The following is a 16,685-nucleotide window of genomic DNA, read 5'->3' on the forward strand; positions in this document are numbered from 1 at the left end:
AAAAAGACCATCATATTGATGTTATAAATATGTACTTAAAAAACACAACAAAAAATGTTTTGTATTATGTTGCGTTCTAAATTTTCTACAGACGTTCTAAATTCTCAAGTTTTCAGTATTCTTAAGAAGCCGAGGAACAAACTATTTAAGAATATCGAGTGAGCACTGTATTTTAGTTGCAAAACAATAAAATAACTAAAATTTTAGTTGAAAGAAATAATAACAACAAAAATGAAATAAAAGCTCATTTCGAAGTCCAAAGTATGTTTGTTTGATTTTATTCGTTTAAAGAAGATCTGTTTATTGATACAATTTATTCAATGTCCATGGATTTTTCAAAATTCCATTTCGTTTTTGATCAACAGTTTTCATATTATATATTTAAATAAATGTTTTAATTGAAACAAATTATTGATATCTATCGATTTCATATTCTGGTCTGTAGATGGAAGCAAATTTTAAAATCTATTCACCTATCTTGCAAAAACAGATCGTATGGGCTAAACATTTTTGCCGGATAAGATTCGGTGCGTTTGATTGTGATTAAGCTGAGATCTATTGATTCGGTGTTCCAATTTGTTTCTGAGAAACATCCTTCACGGACGTGAATAATCACTTTTCGAGCTCTCGGTAAATTTTCACGTTCTTTGATCCATGTGGATATGTCAAGCAGCTCTTTGCCAAATCCTTTGGCAAAAATTTCCTTCAATTTTAATGAACATTTGAAAAACCATAAAATTTTATGCTGTTCGATACTCGCATCCAACCACAGCCGTTCAAGATTTACGAAACATTTTGCAAAATATTCTGTTTAACTTATAAACCCGTCACCCTTTCCAGTATACCATAGTGTTTTAACAATAGCCATACTAGTTTGATCAACATCAATTTTTGAAAAGATCAGCGTTTTGAACATTTCAAATCCTTTCAACTAAAAAACAGTGATTCGTTAATTGCTATTGCCACTAAGACTTACTTAGAGTAATGTGCTAGCCAGCATTTGCTGACAGACGGCAGTCCCCCAAGTGACGCAATACCCCTATACATATGAAATATGTATATATATTTTGCGTCACTCTATATATACGTTAAAGAAATGAAAATCGATACCGCTGACTTTTGGAAAGGAGTTTTTGCATATTTTAGTAGTGCTCGGGCACCAAATGAAGAATCCGCAAAAAAATTTAAAAAATTTCAAAATTTGGCCGCCAGGGGGCATTTTGAAAAAATCTCTGAAAATTCATTTTTTTCCATTTTTGACCACCGAAATGATTTTTTCGTTTTTTTTTTTTGGCCATATTCGGAATCCAGGGAGTGCGTAGATAATGTTAAAAAAAAGATCATCATGATCGGTTGAAAAGTCAATTTGGGGTGATTGCAATACTTTACTGCACACAGTGGGTATGCGGAAAAGTAAAATATTATTTGATTTGATACACATTTTTTTCTGGTCATTTAAAAGACGTAGTGAATTCAACAAAAAATCGATTTTTGAAAAAAGTAATAATTTTTTATTGACAATATTTTCATTTAATTTTTCAGTATACGAAATAGTTTGATGGTGGGGCTATGGTTAACCTTGAATTTCGTCCGTTCAATTTGATTGAATTGGTTCTGCCAAGACCGTGTTTTCCGGCAATCGTGTAAATTTTCCTTAATATGAATCAATTCTTGTTGTTTCACACCATCGACGTCTGGACAAACATTATTTTTGAACGATGACAAATTATTGTTCGATTGTTGAGATGACGGCACATCGGACCCATTCAAAATATCACTGTTGGTTTTCGATTTTGTTGTAACCGCTTCATTCTCAATTTGTTCCACAATTGGCGCAACCAGCAAATTTTCTTCGTCTTTAATTGTTTTCACATCATTTTGTTTGATTCTTTGTAATTTTTTAACAGTACGCCTACTCTTACAGTTAAGTTTTGGCTCTATTTTACGTTTTGATGACTGTGACAGCTCCATTGATTTTTTTCTCGTCGATATTCCTTGAAATTCTATGGCATTTTCTTCATTCAATCCTCCATTGGTTGTGCTCTTTACTTTACCATCGACATTGTTTGTGTTACTAAAATGTTTGTAAGTTTCAATGCTTTTGTGTGCTGTGCCATCGTCTTTGGTAGCTGTGGCATCGTCCGTTCGTTCGACACCGTAACGATTAGTTTCGACTAATATACTATTTTCACTAGCTGGTGGGTTATTTAGCTTGTCGGCCTTCAACTCAGTACCGTTCCCCGCATCAAGCTCCGTATCATTTTCAATTGAACGAATGATCTGTGAAATGAATGATTCCAAAATATAAAATTTGTATGGAATGAAAAAAATACATCCAACGTACCTGTCGTTCAATTCCATTTCCATTCTTTATTTTACCGCCGAGTTTATTCATGGTGCCACCATCCGTCATATGAGTAGCTCTGTTAATTACAAATGAGGTGGATTCCATCGACTCTGTTCTATCACCGTCACTTCCTGACATTTCGCCACGCCTATTAATGTGATCGGTGTCAATGGAACTATTGGTGCCATCCACACTGTCCTTCGACAAAGCCTTTAACTCGTCGTCAATTTCCTCGGGCATGATTCTCACTTTCTCTTCGACGCCTTCCCTTTGAAAAACCAGTTTTGTTTCTTTTCTCTTAATTCTCCCCCCTCCTCTCTGACTTCTTCTGACCAAAATTTGTTTTTGTGTAAATTTTCTCTTGCCAATTGCCTTCTTTAAAACTGGAATCATTTGTGTGATTTTCACACGTCTTTTTGGACGTATTGTTTTCACGTCATCCTTCCCATTTACCTTGATTCCCATTTTATTCAGTAAATTCTTTAGATCATTGTCATTTTCGAGTGGCATCAACATTACACTCGGCTGCGGGTGAACTGTAATTTCGTGTGTGATTTTTTTGTCATTTTCACTGAATGTTTCGCCGCAAAAGCTGCATAGTGTTTTGTTTACATGAATTAATTTATGGCTTTGTAAATTCTGTTTGCTGGTGAAACGTTGTTTGCACACAAAACAGTCGAATTTTGGTTGGATTTTATACACAGGTGAATGTGATCTCTTTCTTGGATTCGATTTTGTCGGTTCATTGCCAATGGATGAATTTGGACTGTTCGAAAATGTCGCTTCACCGACAACAATCGATTCATCACCAGTTTCACTTTGCCATGTAACGCCAAATTCATCGTATTCAAATGGTTGATCGAGTGAGTCAATCCATTGATGAATTCGCTCATGCCATTGAAGGTGCTGTTCAACTTCATACTTCTTCGAACACCATTTACATTTTTGAAGATTTCGCTCCCAATGGACTAGTCCGTGACGGTCTAATTCAACTTTTTGAAAAAATTTCAAACCACATTTGGCACATTCGAACGGTTTGGCATCATCTTTCAGGTTGTGTTGGTTCCATTTGTGAATCTATAAATATTAAATAAATAATTAATCGGATGATATGTTATGGAGTCAATTTAATTGGCATTACTTGCTCGTGATACAACAAATTACTATGAACTTTGAAACTTTGCGAACAATAGCTGCATTCAAACGGTCGGTTAAGGGAACGTCGACTCAGTCGATTGTCATGTGCTACCTCCGAAAATCGTCGTTTTGTATGCTTATCAATCGGTGTGCTTATATACAGTTCCATCTTTATTTTGGACGGTCTCTGGAATATATAATTGAACGAATCCAAGCTGCTTCAAGTAGAAAACTTCAAAAATAAATGAAAAAGCAAGAATTGTTCATTCAATACGTGCTACAAACCCGTTTTACACTGGTTGTGTCACCAAACAACAAAAATATAGAGATTAAAGCAAAAATACTGAATACCAATCTAGGGGCTTCCATCAGTCGTTCATACAAATTTATACACAATATTCACGTCCTATTCATCATATATACGATTAAAATTTCTTGCCTATACCAGTGAATAAGGTGGTTTTTAAACTGCAGTGTAGCAAACACACAGAATTGCTACACAGAATCGAAGAAGATTCGCACAAAAGAGAATGAAAAAACATGCCATAGACGAAATATACACGAAATATACTCCAAATATATGCAGTTATGCACATTTATTTGCACGTATTACAGATGATTTTGCAATATAGTTCACTATTTGCATTATAAATTGTATATATTTGAAGATAAAAGCCCCTAGATTCCAATATACCCAAACTCACCGTCTACAGAAAGAAACCGAATACAGTCAGAATCATCGATTTCATCAAACAAATTTTCGATCAAAAAGTACTTTTTACAAGAGAATTGTTTATGTGCGATTGAAAGCTGATGTTGAACTGTCATAACAATGCGAATGACAGCTGCAACTGATACTCACGCCACCTGGAATATACTGGAATCGAACTTATTCCACTGGAAAGTAATTAGAAAAAAAGCGTTGTACACAAATTCAAAATAAATGCGTTAAAATGCACGATGATTATTCGAAAATAAATAGATAAAATATTCGAAATTTTATTTTGAATTTTTTTTCTGAGGTAGAAAAGGTTTCCCTATTTTTTCGATGCTAAATTTCGTTATAATGAAAAAAAAATCGATTAATAAAGTAGTACGTTTCATGTGTGTCATACACACCTGCCTCATGCAGTCATGCTTTACAATAGCAGCAATGTATGTCTAATATAAACATGATTTAAGTCAACATTTTTCAATATGTGAAAAAGTTCCGTCCATTGTCAAATAAATTGTAGTCTTTTTTTTCTCCGTCAATTTTTCACCATCCAAATATTCGCCGATCTGACAATTTTAATTTTTGGTACGGTTGGCGTGTCGATCAGTCCCAATGGCATATTTGCATCGTTTTTATTTGGTGTTGATGTATGTATTTTCATTGGTTCGGCTTGTTTCTTTTGTGTACGACGTTCACGTGATGGTGAACAGGTTTTGCGATCATAAAACTGGCATACAATTTTGTGACGATCCAATTGAACTAAAGTTGGTGTCAGTAAATCGCAACCATCACATTTATATATGGGCGTTGTTCGTGATGCTGAACGTAGCTTTCTTGTGCATTCAACTGCTGCATTTTGTGGTGTTCGTGGTGTTCGTGGTGTTTTTGGTTGTTTATTTGGCGTTTCTTTCTGTGGAATTTCTTCTTTTTCTGCTTTCTTTGATACGCTCTTCTTTAACACTTTTGGTGTTGCTTTTGTTTTGGTTTTCGATGTTGTCTTTGATTGAGACCTTGGCTCCGTTACCGGTTCCACTACATTCGTACCATCATTTAATGATTCAGCGATCGTTTCAATTGCATTGTCATCGCCGGTCTTTTGATCAAGGCTAACATTACTCATGCCACGTTCAATTCGATCGAATGAAGTGTCCCAGTAGGAAGTGTCCCAGTGCGGTGTTTTTGGTGTGGCATTTTTATTTAAATGTCGTAGACTCTTATTTTTACCGTTGATCAATCGTATTGGACTCTGGTCTTCGAGTGGCATCTCATTTGATACACAATCCGATATTTCAAATGATGGTTCTTCACGAAAAAGTACACGCGGCGTGAATGTTACTTTCGATTGAATACATTCATGTGTCAATTTGGCACCGATACAATTAAATACCGTATCGCACTGTTTACATGGCGAATTTTCATGCAATTGAATATTGTTGAATTGGATATTTAATTTTGATATATCCGATTGTCCATCACATTGGGTCTGATTGGGATGATCATATACACTCGACATATCGCCACCACAATAATTTGTTTCATCCACACAAGTTTCGTTCGTTGGTGAGTCGTTTAGTGTGTCCCTACTCGAGTCGATCCGTTCATTCGTATTTTCGTGCTCCGTGTCATCAATCGATTGGGAACTCATCTAGCAAATGAAACAATTAATTCGATTTTTCTTTTTCAATAATTGATGAATAAAATAATTCTCTGTGATGAATAAAAAATATCTGTCAAAATACCTCTCGAAAACGACCAAAATTTATGGTAATTTTGTGAGCTGGGATTTTGATGCCGTACTCATCTCTTTCGACAGAATTAGCTGCTGGATTGTTTAGTTTGTCAGCATTCAAAACGATATCGCTTTCCATTTCCATTCCGTCAATTAGTGAATTGATCTAGTAATGAACCAGAACACGTGTTTTATTCACTCTTTAATTTTAACTCTGCATCGAATGAAAAATTACATCTAAAATACCTCTTTTCCATTTCCTTCATTTTCGACAGTTTTCATTGTTCCATCATCGACTGTGTTTGGTCTGTCATCGTCCGTGCACACAATGACTTTTGTTGTCGATTCGGCGCGACACTCACTCGGTCCATTTGTATCAACCGTAAAATTTTCATCGGTTGGTACATCATTGACATCGCTATCACCATCTAGTCCCCTATCCATCTCAATTGAGGGTGGAACCGAGGAAATAATCTGTGAAACATTCAAAACAAAATTATTTGATGAAGAATTGAAAACAATAGCCCAAATACCTTCTGGTTATTTTCATCATTTGGGATAGTTTGTTTTGTGGAACCGTCTACTACGTTTGATTTGGCATCGTCCACCATCGGTAATTCAGTGACTTGTGTCTCTTTGACCTCGACTGGTGTGGAATTTGCATCGCTTGATGATTCATTTGGTTTGTTGGCACTCGATTCCACGTCACTACCAAGCTCTGTTTCGATCGACTGGGAATTGTTCTAGCAAGTAGATCAATCACAAGAGGTAAAACTGGGTGAACAAATAAAAAAACTAGTCAAAGTACCTCAGGCTCCTTTTCATCAGTTGTGACACTTTGATTTGCTGTACCGTTATCAATATCATCTGCTTGTTCAATGATTTTCTGTGTAATTCTCTGAGTATCACCCACCATATTTGGTTGAGTAGCTTCGGGGCTGCACTCATTTGTTTCAACTATGGAATTCAGACCATCTGGTTCGGCACCGTTACGTTCTAATGAAAGCTCCATTGGTTTTTTTCTCGTCGATAGTCCTTGAAATTCTATGGCATTTTCTTCATTCAACCCTCCATTGGTTGTGCTCTTCACTTTGCCTTCGATTTTGTTTGTGTTACTAAAATGTTTGTAAGTTTCAATGCTTTTGTGTGCTGTGCCATCGTCTTTGGTAGCTATGGCATCGTCCGTTCGTTCTACACCGTTTCCATTAGTTTCAACTAATATACTATTTTCATTGGTTGGTGGCATGATTAGTTTTTCGACATTCAACTCATTACTGTTCTCCGTATCAAGCTCCGTATCATTTTGAATTGAACGAATAATCTGTGAAATGAATGATTCCGAATTATGAAATTTGTGTGGAATGAAAAAAAAAGTACTTCCAACGTACCTGTTGTTCGTTTCCATTGCTCTTTACTTTATCGTCAGGTTTGTTCATGGTGCCACCATCCGTCATATGAATAGCTCTGGTAATTACAAATGAGCTGGATTCCATCGACTCTGGTCGATCACCGTCACTTCCTGACATTTCACCATGCCTATTATTGTGATCGGCGTCAATGGTACTATCGGTATTGGTACTATTGGTGCCATCGACACTGTCCTTCGACGAAGCCTTTAATTCGTCGTCAATATTCTCGGGTATGGTTTTCAGTTTTTTCTCAACGCCGTCACTTTGAAAAATCAATTTTGACTCTTTGTACTTAAATGGCGAAAATAGCTCAAGCATATCGATCCAATGATGAATTCGTTCATGCCAATAAACGTCATCTGAACATTCAAAAATCTCCGGACATTCACTGCAACACCATTTATTCAGTTTGCGATGCTTAATTTGATGTTTGTTTAAATTCAATTTGCTTACAAATTTTTTATGGCAAACACTGCATTCGAACTGCTTTTCACTCCACGCGGTATAGAGGAGTTCATGGCGGAACGTTTTGAGCGAACTTTCAACAGAACAACATTTTAATTTTCGTTCATTCGAAATAACACATGATCGTCGACTTCGTCGTAGTATTGGTGTATCGGGACGATCTAATTTTTTACTTTTATCACCAACTTTATCCATTGATGATGACATTAAATATCTGGTGGAGCTATGATTGACCTTGAATTTTGTCCGATTTTGATTGAATGTTACGGTAACTGTGTGGTGAGCATTTTTTGTGTGAACGCAAAATGTCACAACATTGCATGTGACAGATGCAAATGAGTGTTAATCGCGCCACCTGCTATTTGGTGCAAACGGCGTAATATTTGAAAAAAAAAAAAAACAAATTAAGAAGGAATGAAAACATCATTAAAGTCGTTTCTTTGGGGGTTTTTATTATTATTTTTACATGTTTAAAATTTACAACAAATCTTTTTACAATAATAATTGGAATAGATGAAAAAATTGAATGCTAATAATATTCAGAACTCAAATAAAATGAACGTAACTTTTCATTGAAAATGACAAATATTTCCATAATTTTGTTTGATTGTACTCGTTTGCTCGATCCACCATCATTGTTGATCTGCGAATTTTGCAAAGCAAAAGAGTACAACAACGAAGAGAAAAAAAAGTAAGTGACAATGCTCTGAATCTGTGAAAAATCGTTCACATTGTTTCCAAATCGAATTGTGTGCCGCGGTGTCGTTCATCTGGCTTTTGTGATCGTCTTCTGAATAGATTTCCATTCCAGTGTCTTTCTGTATCTTCTCTCCTTCAAATTGTTTGCTGTTATTTTGCACTATTTCATAATTCCTTCGGGAAACCACTCGCTCCAAATGTGAATATCGAATATGAGCATTCAAAGTAGCTCTTAAGTCGAAATTTTCAGCGCAAAATCGACATTGGATTGTCGCGCCTCTCAATCGACTCAAATGGTGCTTCTGACAACACTTCAAAAGTCTTTTGTTGCGTGGACAAAATTCACAAACATATCTTGTTCTTTGCGAACTATTTAAACTGTTGCACAAACGTTTGATGTCTTTCTTAATCGTTGGCTTACACATACTGCTGGCGAATAGTCTTTTGAATCCACGTAGAACATCCATTATAGAAAGATGCTGCTGCATAAATATATTTCCTTGCAAATATCGTTGTCAACAGTTCAATATTAATTTATTAACTGTTTGCTTTCAACCTCCTTGTAGTCAATTTGGACTCTTTAAAAAAAAATTGCAAAAATTGTATGTCGACTATACGATGTTTCTTGCTCGGTTGCTTGTTACCAATTGACGCAATGCACAGTTGAGCTTGTAAGTATATATGGTTTTTCTTCTACCTGAAAAAGGGTCAAACTTTGACTTTATTTTTGTGAAAATGTGCGAAAAGTAATTAGTTTTAGACAAATTAATACTTTATGAGAAACGATAATTATCCTTAAGCAGGTAAATTTACAGCTTTTTCTCAGTATAGCACCGAACAATATGAATTCCAAGAATAACAAAATGGAAATGACACAAAAGATTGTTGTTTTTACTGTTTTATTTATTTATTTCGTATTTTCTTTACATGGAAGAGTTGTTAAAAAACTATGTATATTGATAAGGCTTTGGCTTTCTACGAATTGGAAAAAATGATGTTCAAAATTCACTGAAATTGGTTTGGGGTTTTTTATTACTTTTCTGCACACCTGATGAGAGAATGGGTATTTTCATTAAAAATGAGCCTCGTCCAAATATGAGCATCATATCATTCTTTTACTTCGATTTTTTATACATTTAATCTATATTTGTTGATATGATGTGGTATAGATGCTAACATGTTCCTCTTCGAATTTAATTTTTATGTTTCAATGATGTTCTCATCTTGCCGATGGTTTTGCGTATTTTCTTACTTCGTTTATTTTTCTTACTTCGTTTATGGTCCACCTCGAGATCGGATTCCATTTCAGCAATCGAGTGTTGTCGTTTGTGAGCTAACAACATTCTCATTGTCTCGAAGCTTTTTGGACATACATCGCATTTGTAGTCTTTAGTTTCACACATCAAGTCATCGACTCCTTCTTCGTTTGATTCGATTTGCTTCATTGGCGATGGAATAGACTTCTGCCATTCCGATGATATAATGTCCATATTGGGATCGATGCATGAAGAATCCCAATTCTGTAGGTCGTTATTAACTGTGCAGCCGGAGCTGGAAAGATCCTCGATTTTCCGTTTGAAAATTCTAGTCCATGTCGAAATGCCAAAAATCACATTATTCGACACAAAATCTATGTCATAGTCGGGTGTTATATATTCACAGCCAGTGACAACCTCATCCACTTCTTTTTCAATCAAAACGTTCATTGTGATTTTTAAAATTCGGTTAGCAAAACGTTAATTTTTGAAGAACACTTTGATACTGATGCAAATGAGAGGTGGGCAGTGTTAGATATAGATGACCAAGTGTAATTAGTGATGATGAGAAAAGTGCTTTAATGTCATTAGCTTAATGATGTTTTTGAACAAATACTGATTGGGATTGAATATGTTGTACTCAAATTATGCTTTGTTTTTGTGGTATTTTTGTTAATTGTGTTACCAAATAATTCTCTCTGGTCAGAACTTTTATGACAAACGACCGTGAAATAAATAAACAAAAAGCCATAAAGCACCTTTTTTCATTTTAAATAACATTTTGGATTTTTTTACAATAATTTCGTTTAATTTCAATTTCAAATTAACAAAATCGCAATGATCCTTATGAACTAAATTTTTTGGCTTCTATCAAAAGAGCGACTGTGAAATTAATATTTATAAAAAAATTCAAATTATTAACAGTTTTTATTTGAAAACGTACGATGTCTTGTAAATTTACGACCTAACAAGCGAATGCAGCGCCGTTAAACTGAACTGGACCACCTTTTTGGTTGGAATTCTATCCAACTTTGATGTGGCCGAAACGAGTTTGGTGTTGTTTTTTAACAAAAATAAATCTTTTTTCGAATGGCGAATTTTTGTCATAAAATTGAAAAATTTGATGTACTATTTTATTGAATTCAATCAAACCAGATCAGTTTGTGCCTAGCGATTCGCGCCAATTCATAGCGAAACTCACAAATACTTTGACAGCAGCGACAAAGACATTCATTTTGCACCAATACATTTACCTTATTCATTTTTTTTTTGCTCCATTACAGTATTCTTTCCGTCACACAGTTAGCACATTCTTTTCATCGGTGACTACCAAAGCAAAAACACGTATTTAAATGGTGCCGATGGTATAGTCCTTTTGCATACAAATTTCGCCGTATTTTAAATTGGTTTTTATTGAAATTTCATTAAATTCAACGATAAGCCAAGATAAAAACTGAAAATACACTCACAATTACTGATTGAAACAGTAAATTCAGCGGAATAAAATGGAACAGAAAAAGAAGTAAGTAAATCGCTTGGCAACTCACGGAACCGTTGTTGTTGTTGTTGTAATAAATTGCGTCGTAGAATTGTTACTCATTTTGGAATGAGACTAAATATGGAAAAAAAATTCTCAATCATCAAATGAATTTATTTTGAATGCCATTTGCTGCCATTATTAATTTTTTGATTGAATGATATTATGAAAATAGATTGTTGCCAAGAAATACTGATAATTATTTTCTGTTTAATATTAGGCGACTAAAGGTAACACCAGTTAAAGATTTGCATCGCAGCACAGTATTTCAGTTGAAAAGTTCGGGAATGTCTATGATGCACAATGGCATTGCGAGCTTGATTGATCCGGACGATATCAAACAAGAAACATACATCAAAGAAGAAGATCCAGACTCTGTTGGTCATTTAATCGTCGTTCCCGTACTGGACGATAGTAGATCGCAGCGATTACGCGATTCCAATGAGCATGATGGTGATTATGATTTCGAACTTGTGCGCGTCCGCGAGGTGAAAATGGAGCCAAACGAAGAAATCGAATGCAAGGAGGAACAAGGAAATGAACCAAACACAAATGGTGATTCGGGGGAAGATGCCACAAATGACCAAGAAAATCAACAAGCACAACCAGACCAAGGTCGTCCAATGAGCAACAGTGTCACAAAAAATGGTCCGAAAGCACACAAATGTGATCTTTGCGAATATTCAACCAACGTCAAGTCAAATTTGAAAGTGCATTCTCGTACACACACCAATGAAAGGCCATATGGTTGCAAGTACTGCTCAAAAAGTTTTATAACAAAACAACGTCTAAGCTACCACATAAAAGTTCATGTGAAAGAGTTTTTGTTCCACTGTCCTGGCTGTTTGCAAGGCTTCAATAAAAAAGAACATAAAATGATCCACATAAGAAGTTGCAAGGTTCGTCGCTATGAGTGTCATTTGTGCAAGCAATCCTTTGGATCAATTAAATCATATCTATTTGATCATGTGCGGGTTCACAGCGGCCACAAACCATTCGAATGCACCAAATGCAAAGAATTTGAGTCTCATTAAACACATGGAACTTCATGCTGGTCCACGGTCATTTCGCTGTTCGAGATGCCGAGTGGGATTCACACTTGAAAGCGAAAGAAATTCACATGAAGGCAAATGCAGCCGACGTTTATACGAATGTTATGCTTGCGGCAAATTATTTGGCAACAACAAACCACGATTGATAAGCCATGTATGTACGATCATACAGGCGAAAAACAATTCAAGTGTCAACATTGTTTGAAGCAATATATACAGAAAACCGGTCTTGATCGGCATATGAAATCACATACAAAGAATCTCCCGTTTAGATGTTCGATTTGTCGCCTCGGTTTCTTGAAAAAACTCAACGCAAAGTACACGAGAAGATGTGTATGTTGAAAGGTTACGAATGCTATTTGTGCCAGAAATTCTTTGGCGGTCGAAAAAATTACTTGAAAGGACACATGACGAAGCATACCGGCAAAATGAACTTCAAATGTAAGATGTGCAAACGTAAATTTACTCACAGTTCCAGTTTGGATAGTCACACCAAACGTATTCACAACAAGAAAATGGATTAATATTGATGCGCAGATCTAAGGACCAAAAAATAATAATTCTTTTGAAAAGATATTTACTTTCTTTTTCTATATTTATTTTCACACATTTATAATTTACAATTTATAATTTACAAAGTTGATTCTTTGCATTTTTTCTTACAATTAATAATGGGAATAGATGAAAATAAGTTGAATGTTATTGATATTCAGAACTGAAATAAAATTAATATTGCTTTTCATTGAAAATGACCAATATGTCCATCTTTTTGTTTGAATGTCCTCCTTTGTTCGATATACCATCATTATTGATCTGCGAATTTCGCAAAGCCAAAAAGTCCAACAACTAAAAGAAAATAAAGTAGGTGATAATACTCTGTATCTGTGAAAAATCGTTCAAATTGTTTCCAAATCGAATTGTGTGCCACGGTGTCGGTCATCTGATTTTTGTGATCGTCTTCTGAATATATTTTCATTCCAGTGTCTTTTTGTATCTTCTCTCCTTCAAATTGTTTGCTGTTATTTTGCACTATTTCATAATTCCTTCGGGAAACCACTCGCTCCAAATGTGAATATCGAATATGAGCATTCAAAGTAGCTCTTAAGTCGAAATTTTCAGCGCAAAATCGACATTGGATTGTCGCGCCCCTCAATCGACTCAAATGGTGCTTCTGACAACACTTCAACAGTCTTTTGTTGCGCGGACAAAATTCACAAACATATCTTGTTCTTTGCGAACTATTTAAACTGTTACACAAACGTTTGATGTCTTTCTTAATCGTTGGCTTACACTTACTGCTGGCGAATAGTCTTTTAAATCCACGTAGAACATCCATTATAGAACGATGCTGTTGCATAAATGTATTTCCTTGCAAATATCGTTGTCAACAGTTCAATATTAATTTATTAACTGTTTGCTTTCAACCTCCTTGTAGTCAATTTGGACTCTTTTTTAAGCATTTTTAAAAGAAATTACAACACTTTTATGTCGAGTAATTTGTCGATGGTGAATTTATTGAGGTAATTAGTTTATTATCTTAAAACTAACTATTGTTAATTAGTGAGTTCTAATTACGTCAAGGCTTTCTTTGGCAGGTGGTTTTTTCATTAAATGTACAGGTACCTGGAAAAAGGGTCGAATTTTGGCATTTACTTTTGTTAAAAGGTGTTTGTGGTGAGATAAATCATTAGGAGATTCATTAAGAAACGAAAATGAAAATTATGGGCTTTTGAAGATTCCGAAACAAAATAAAAGGACTGCCACAGCGCTCATTTCATCAGTTTTCAAGTGTTATTTGAACAAGTAAGTTCATATTTCGGTTGCTAAATTTAAAGTTAAAAAAAATCAAAAAGCTATCACAATGAACGTGTCGATCAAAAAAGAAGTTGGTTCTGATTATGAACTTATTTACCGAGAACCTATGGAAGTCAATGATATTGCAGTAAATCCGGCATTTTCTGACATGCCAACGTGGAATATGATGGACGTCAAACCGAAAATCGAGAATTTGTTGAACACCACAAACAGCAACGAACAATCAGTTACTGAAGATTTGGGAAAAGAAGAAAACCTAGTGTATCCCATGGTGAAAATTCATGCCAACGAATTGTTGCGTTCACCACTCAGAGAAACGACCCCGGAAACTACTTCACCACAAGAGAATGGATCCGTTCCATCTACTCCACCGCAGGAAGCAAACATTTCTGAACGACCTTTATCTCCAAAGGGGCAAATCGTAGCAAGTCAATCGAAAACAGTTGATAAACCTCGATATGCAATTTACTACAAATGCGATACATGCCCTAAAATGTTCGGCTCAATGGTCATGTTGTTTGCTCATAAACGACTACACACAATCGCCGACTGGGAATTAATTACCGAGCTAAGCGGTTTAATGAAATGGAAAAATCAAAGAAGTAAGAACGTGCACAAAGTCATCGGTAATATAAGTCCATCGCTGCGGCACAGAAATTCGAGTTCAAAGAGGAACATTTCAGCTGGTGTACCACGTCATCAATAATAGATGAAACGAAAAATTAAGACGCAACACATGTAAACCATCACATTAGATCAAAGTTCCATTTTATTTTTTTATTTTAAACTTCTTTTGTAAACCAAAAAAAAATTCTTTTTAAATCAATAAACAGAAGCAACAAATGTTGTGTTAAAAGTATGTCATTTTCGTTTTGTTATTCTTAGAATTTAGTTTTTTCAATAATTATTACTGCATCTTTCCTGCAAATAGAGTACCTTAAAACAACAAGTGGTTACTTTTCCAAGTTTGCTCCAGATTAAAGCCCTGCACAGTATACACAATGTTCATTACATAGAATTTATAATGGCATTGAATGTGGTTACCAGTGAGATTACATTAACCGATGTTACTTTAAGGTGAAAGAACTGATGAAAACAAAAATTGTCATTTTATGTTTTATAATACATTAATTTTCAATTTAAAGCAATACTAGTTTTGATTTCATTTTTGATTGATGATGGTGTTTTAAACAATTTCATAAAAGATCATAATTTTTTGGGTGAATTCATTCAATTTATATTATATTCATTATTCAAAGTGAGTCAAGCACTTCTTGTGGACCAAATATTGTTGCCGGATAAGATTCGATGCGTTTTATCGTGATTAAGCTGAGATCAATTGAGTTGATTTTCCATTTTGTTTCTAAGAAAGTTTTTTCATCGACGTAAATAGTTACTTTTTGCGCTCCTCGTATCTTTTGACGTTCCTTATTCCATGTGAATATGTCAAGCAGCCTATCACCTTCACGAAATTCTTTGGCATAAATGTCCTTCAGTTTAGGTGAACATTTGATAAGCCACAAAATTTCACGTTGACAGGTTATATAGAGACAACTAACTCGTTCAACATTCACAAAGTTTTTTGCAAAATATTCCATGTCCTGTGGCTCATAGATAAAGAGCGTTTTAATATCGGCCATAGCAGATTGATAAACATCAAGTTGTATAATGACCTGCGGATCTACGATCATTTCAAGTCCTTTCAAATTGAAAATGTCAAGATCCCCTTCCTGTATATCCCTTGATAGAAAAAGTAATCGTTTATAAAAACCACGGTCGTACAGTTGATTCACCAAACTTATCGGTAATATTTGAAATGAAGGACAAATGGTAAGTTCATCCAGTTGAACGTTTGATTCCAGCGCCACTTTGAAAAAATTTGTCATTTTGCGACCTACAATTGATAAAGCTCGAATGTTTGGATTTGATTGGAGAAAAAGAACGATTTGTTTGTAGAAATTCAATACTTTAATTTGTCTGGGATTATTTGATGATAACCACCATGGTGGTGCCACTTTGAGGTATTCAAGAGTTGGATATTTTTTGGAATATCCCAGAATATCATTACCAATTTCTTCAAATTCCCACAGTGCTTTAGCAGATATTCATGCAAATCGTCAACAACCTCACAGCTAAATAAATGCAGTTCTTCGACACTGTTCCAATTGATTTTGATGCTTTTGATTTCGATTATACTCAAATCGAAACGGATTCTTTTAATCGATTGATTTTGGGTAAATTTAGTGTAGCCATTTTCAACATTGATCTTTATACTTTGGATAAATTCATAAAAAGCATCGACGGAACGATTTGGCCAATGTTCTATAGTTGGAACTTCTTCACGAAAGTAAACCCAACTATCCGGATAAGTACGTTGAAAGTGTTGGCCGGCGAGTCTTTGTAATCGTGTGCACGTTTTACTCAATGAGTTCAAATCTTCCAGCGATAGCCATTCGAATATTTCCTCCAAGGAATCGCCGTTCAAATCCAAAAGCCATGGATTTGGGCTTTCTTCCGGTTTTTT

The 16,685-nt window shown here is 35.1% G+C and overlaps 3 protein-coding genes across 4 annotated transcripts; 1 reads left to right on the forward strand and 2 right to left on the reverse strand.

Annotated features, from left to right (window-relative positions):
• Positions 1-1,494: 1,494 nt before the first annotated feature.
• Positions 1,495-4,300, reverse strand: LOC116343135 (zinc finger and BTB domain-containing protein 24-like). 2 transcript variants are annotated; one of them, XM_031771046.1, is made up of 4 exons: positions 4,189-4,300; positions 3,489-3,716; positions 2,345-3,424; positions 1,495-2,280 (listed from the first exon to the last, which is right to left on the reverse strand). In XM_031771046.1, the coding sequence occupies exons 2-4, from the start codon at positions 3,651-3,653 to the stop codon at positions 1,531-1,533; spliced, it is 1,995 nt and encodes a 664-aa protein (XP_031626906.1). In that variant the 5' UTR covers positions 3,654-3,716; positions 4,189-4,300; the 3' UTR covers positions 1,495-1,530. The 2 variants fall into 2 exon arrangements, with proteins under 2 accessions (XP_031626906.1, XP_031626907.1); XM_031771047.1 differs by having other exon boundaries at positions 3,489-3,671; positions 4,189-4,299.
• A 138-nt stretch (positions 4,301-4,438) lies between these two features.
• On the reverse strand, positions 4,439-8,086 carry LOC116343134. The gene is made up of 6 exons (XM_031771045.1): positions 7,317-8,086; positions 6,737-7,249; positions 6,462-6,671; positions 6,175-6,402; positions 5,939-6,094; positions 4,439-5,844 (listed from the first exon to the last, which is right to left on the reverse strand). The coding sequence occupies exons 1-6, from the start codon at positions 8,007-8,009 to the stop codon at positions 4,735-4,737; spliced, it is 2,910 nt and encodes a 969-aa protein (XP_031626905.1). The 5' UTR covers positions 8,010-8,086; the 3' UTR covers positions 4,439-4,734.
• A 3,085-nt stretch (positions 8,087-11,171) lies between these two features.
• On the forward strand, positions 11,172-12,328 carry LOC116343137 (zinc finger protein 182-like). Its single transcript, XM_031771049.1, has 2 exons — positions 11,172-11,279; positions 11,515-12,328. Exons 1-2 carry the CDS (start codon positions 11,263-11,265, stop codon positions 12,326-12,328), a joined length of 831 nt encoding a protein of 276 aa, XP_031626909.1. The 5' UTR covers positions 11,172-11,262.
• Positions 12,329-16,685: the final 4,357 nt, after the last annotated feature.

Source organism: Contarinia nasturtii, unplaced genomic scaffold (assembly GCF_009176525.2).
Source record: "Contarinia nasturtii isolate CC-2019 unplaced genomic scaffold, AAFC_CNas_1.1 Cnas_scaffold_974, whole genome shotgun sequence".
Lineage (NCBI taxonomy): Eukaryota > Metazoa > Arthropoda > Insecta > Diptera > Cecidomyiidae > Contarinia > Contarinia nasturtii.

What these genes read in the sequence shown, in the direction of transcription:
- LOC116343134 (XM_031771045.1), bottom strand. Translation starts at nt 8,009, where the DNA reads ATGTCATCATCAATGGATAAAGTTGGTGATAAAAGTAAAAAATTAGAT. An exon ending in CTGATGAAAAGGAGCCTGAG is followed by an intron (nt 6,672 to 6,736) that starts GTACTTTGACTA and finishes TCTACTTGCTAG; the next exon opens with AACAATTCCCAGTCGATCGA. An exon ending in ATTTTGGTCGTTTTCGAGAG is followed by an intron (nt 5,845 to 5,938) that starts GTATTTTGACAG and finishes TTCATTTGCTAG; the next exon opens with ATGAGTTCCCAATCGATTGA.
- LOC116343135 (XM_031771046.1), bottom strand. Translation starts at nt 3,653, where the DNA reads ATGGAACTGTATATAAGCACACCGATTGATAAGCATACAAAACGACGA. An exon ending in ATTTGTTGTATCACGAGCAA is followed by an intron (nt 3,425 to 3,488) that starts GTAATGCCAATT and finishes TAATATTTATAG; the next exon opens with ATTCACAAATGGAACCAACA. An exon ending in GAAATGGAATTGAACGACAG is followed by an intron (nt 2,281 to 2,344) that starts GTACGTTGGATG and finishes TTCATTTCACAG; the next exon opens with ATCATTCGTTCAATTGAAAA.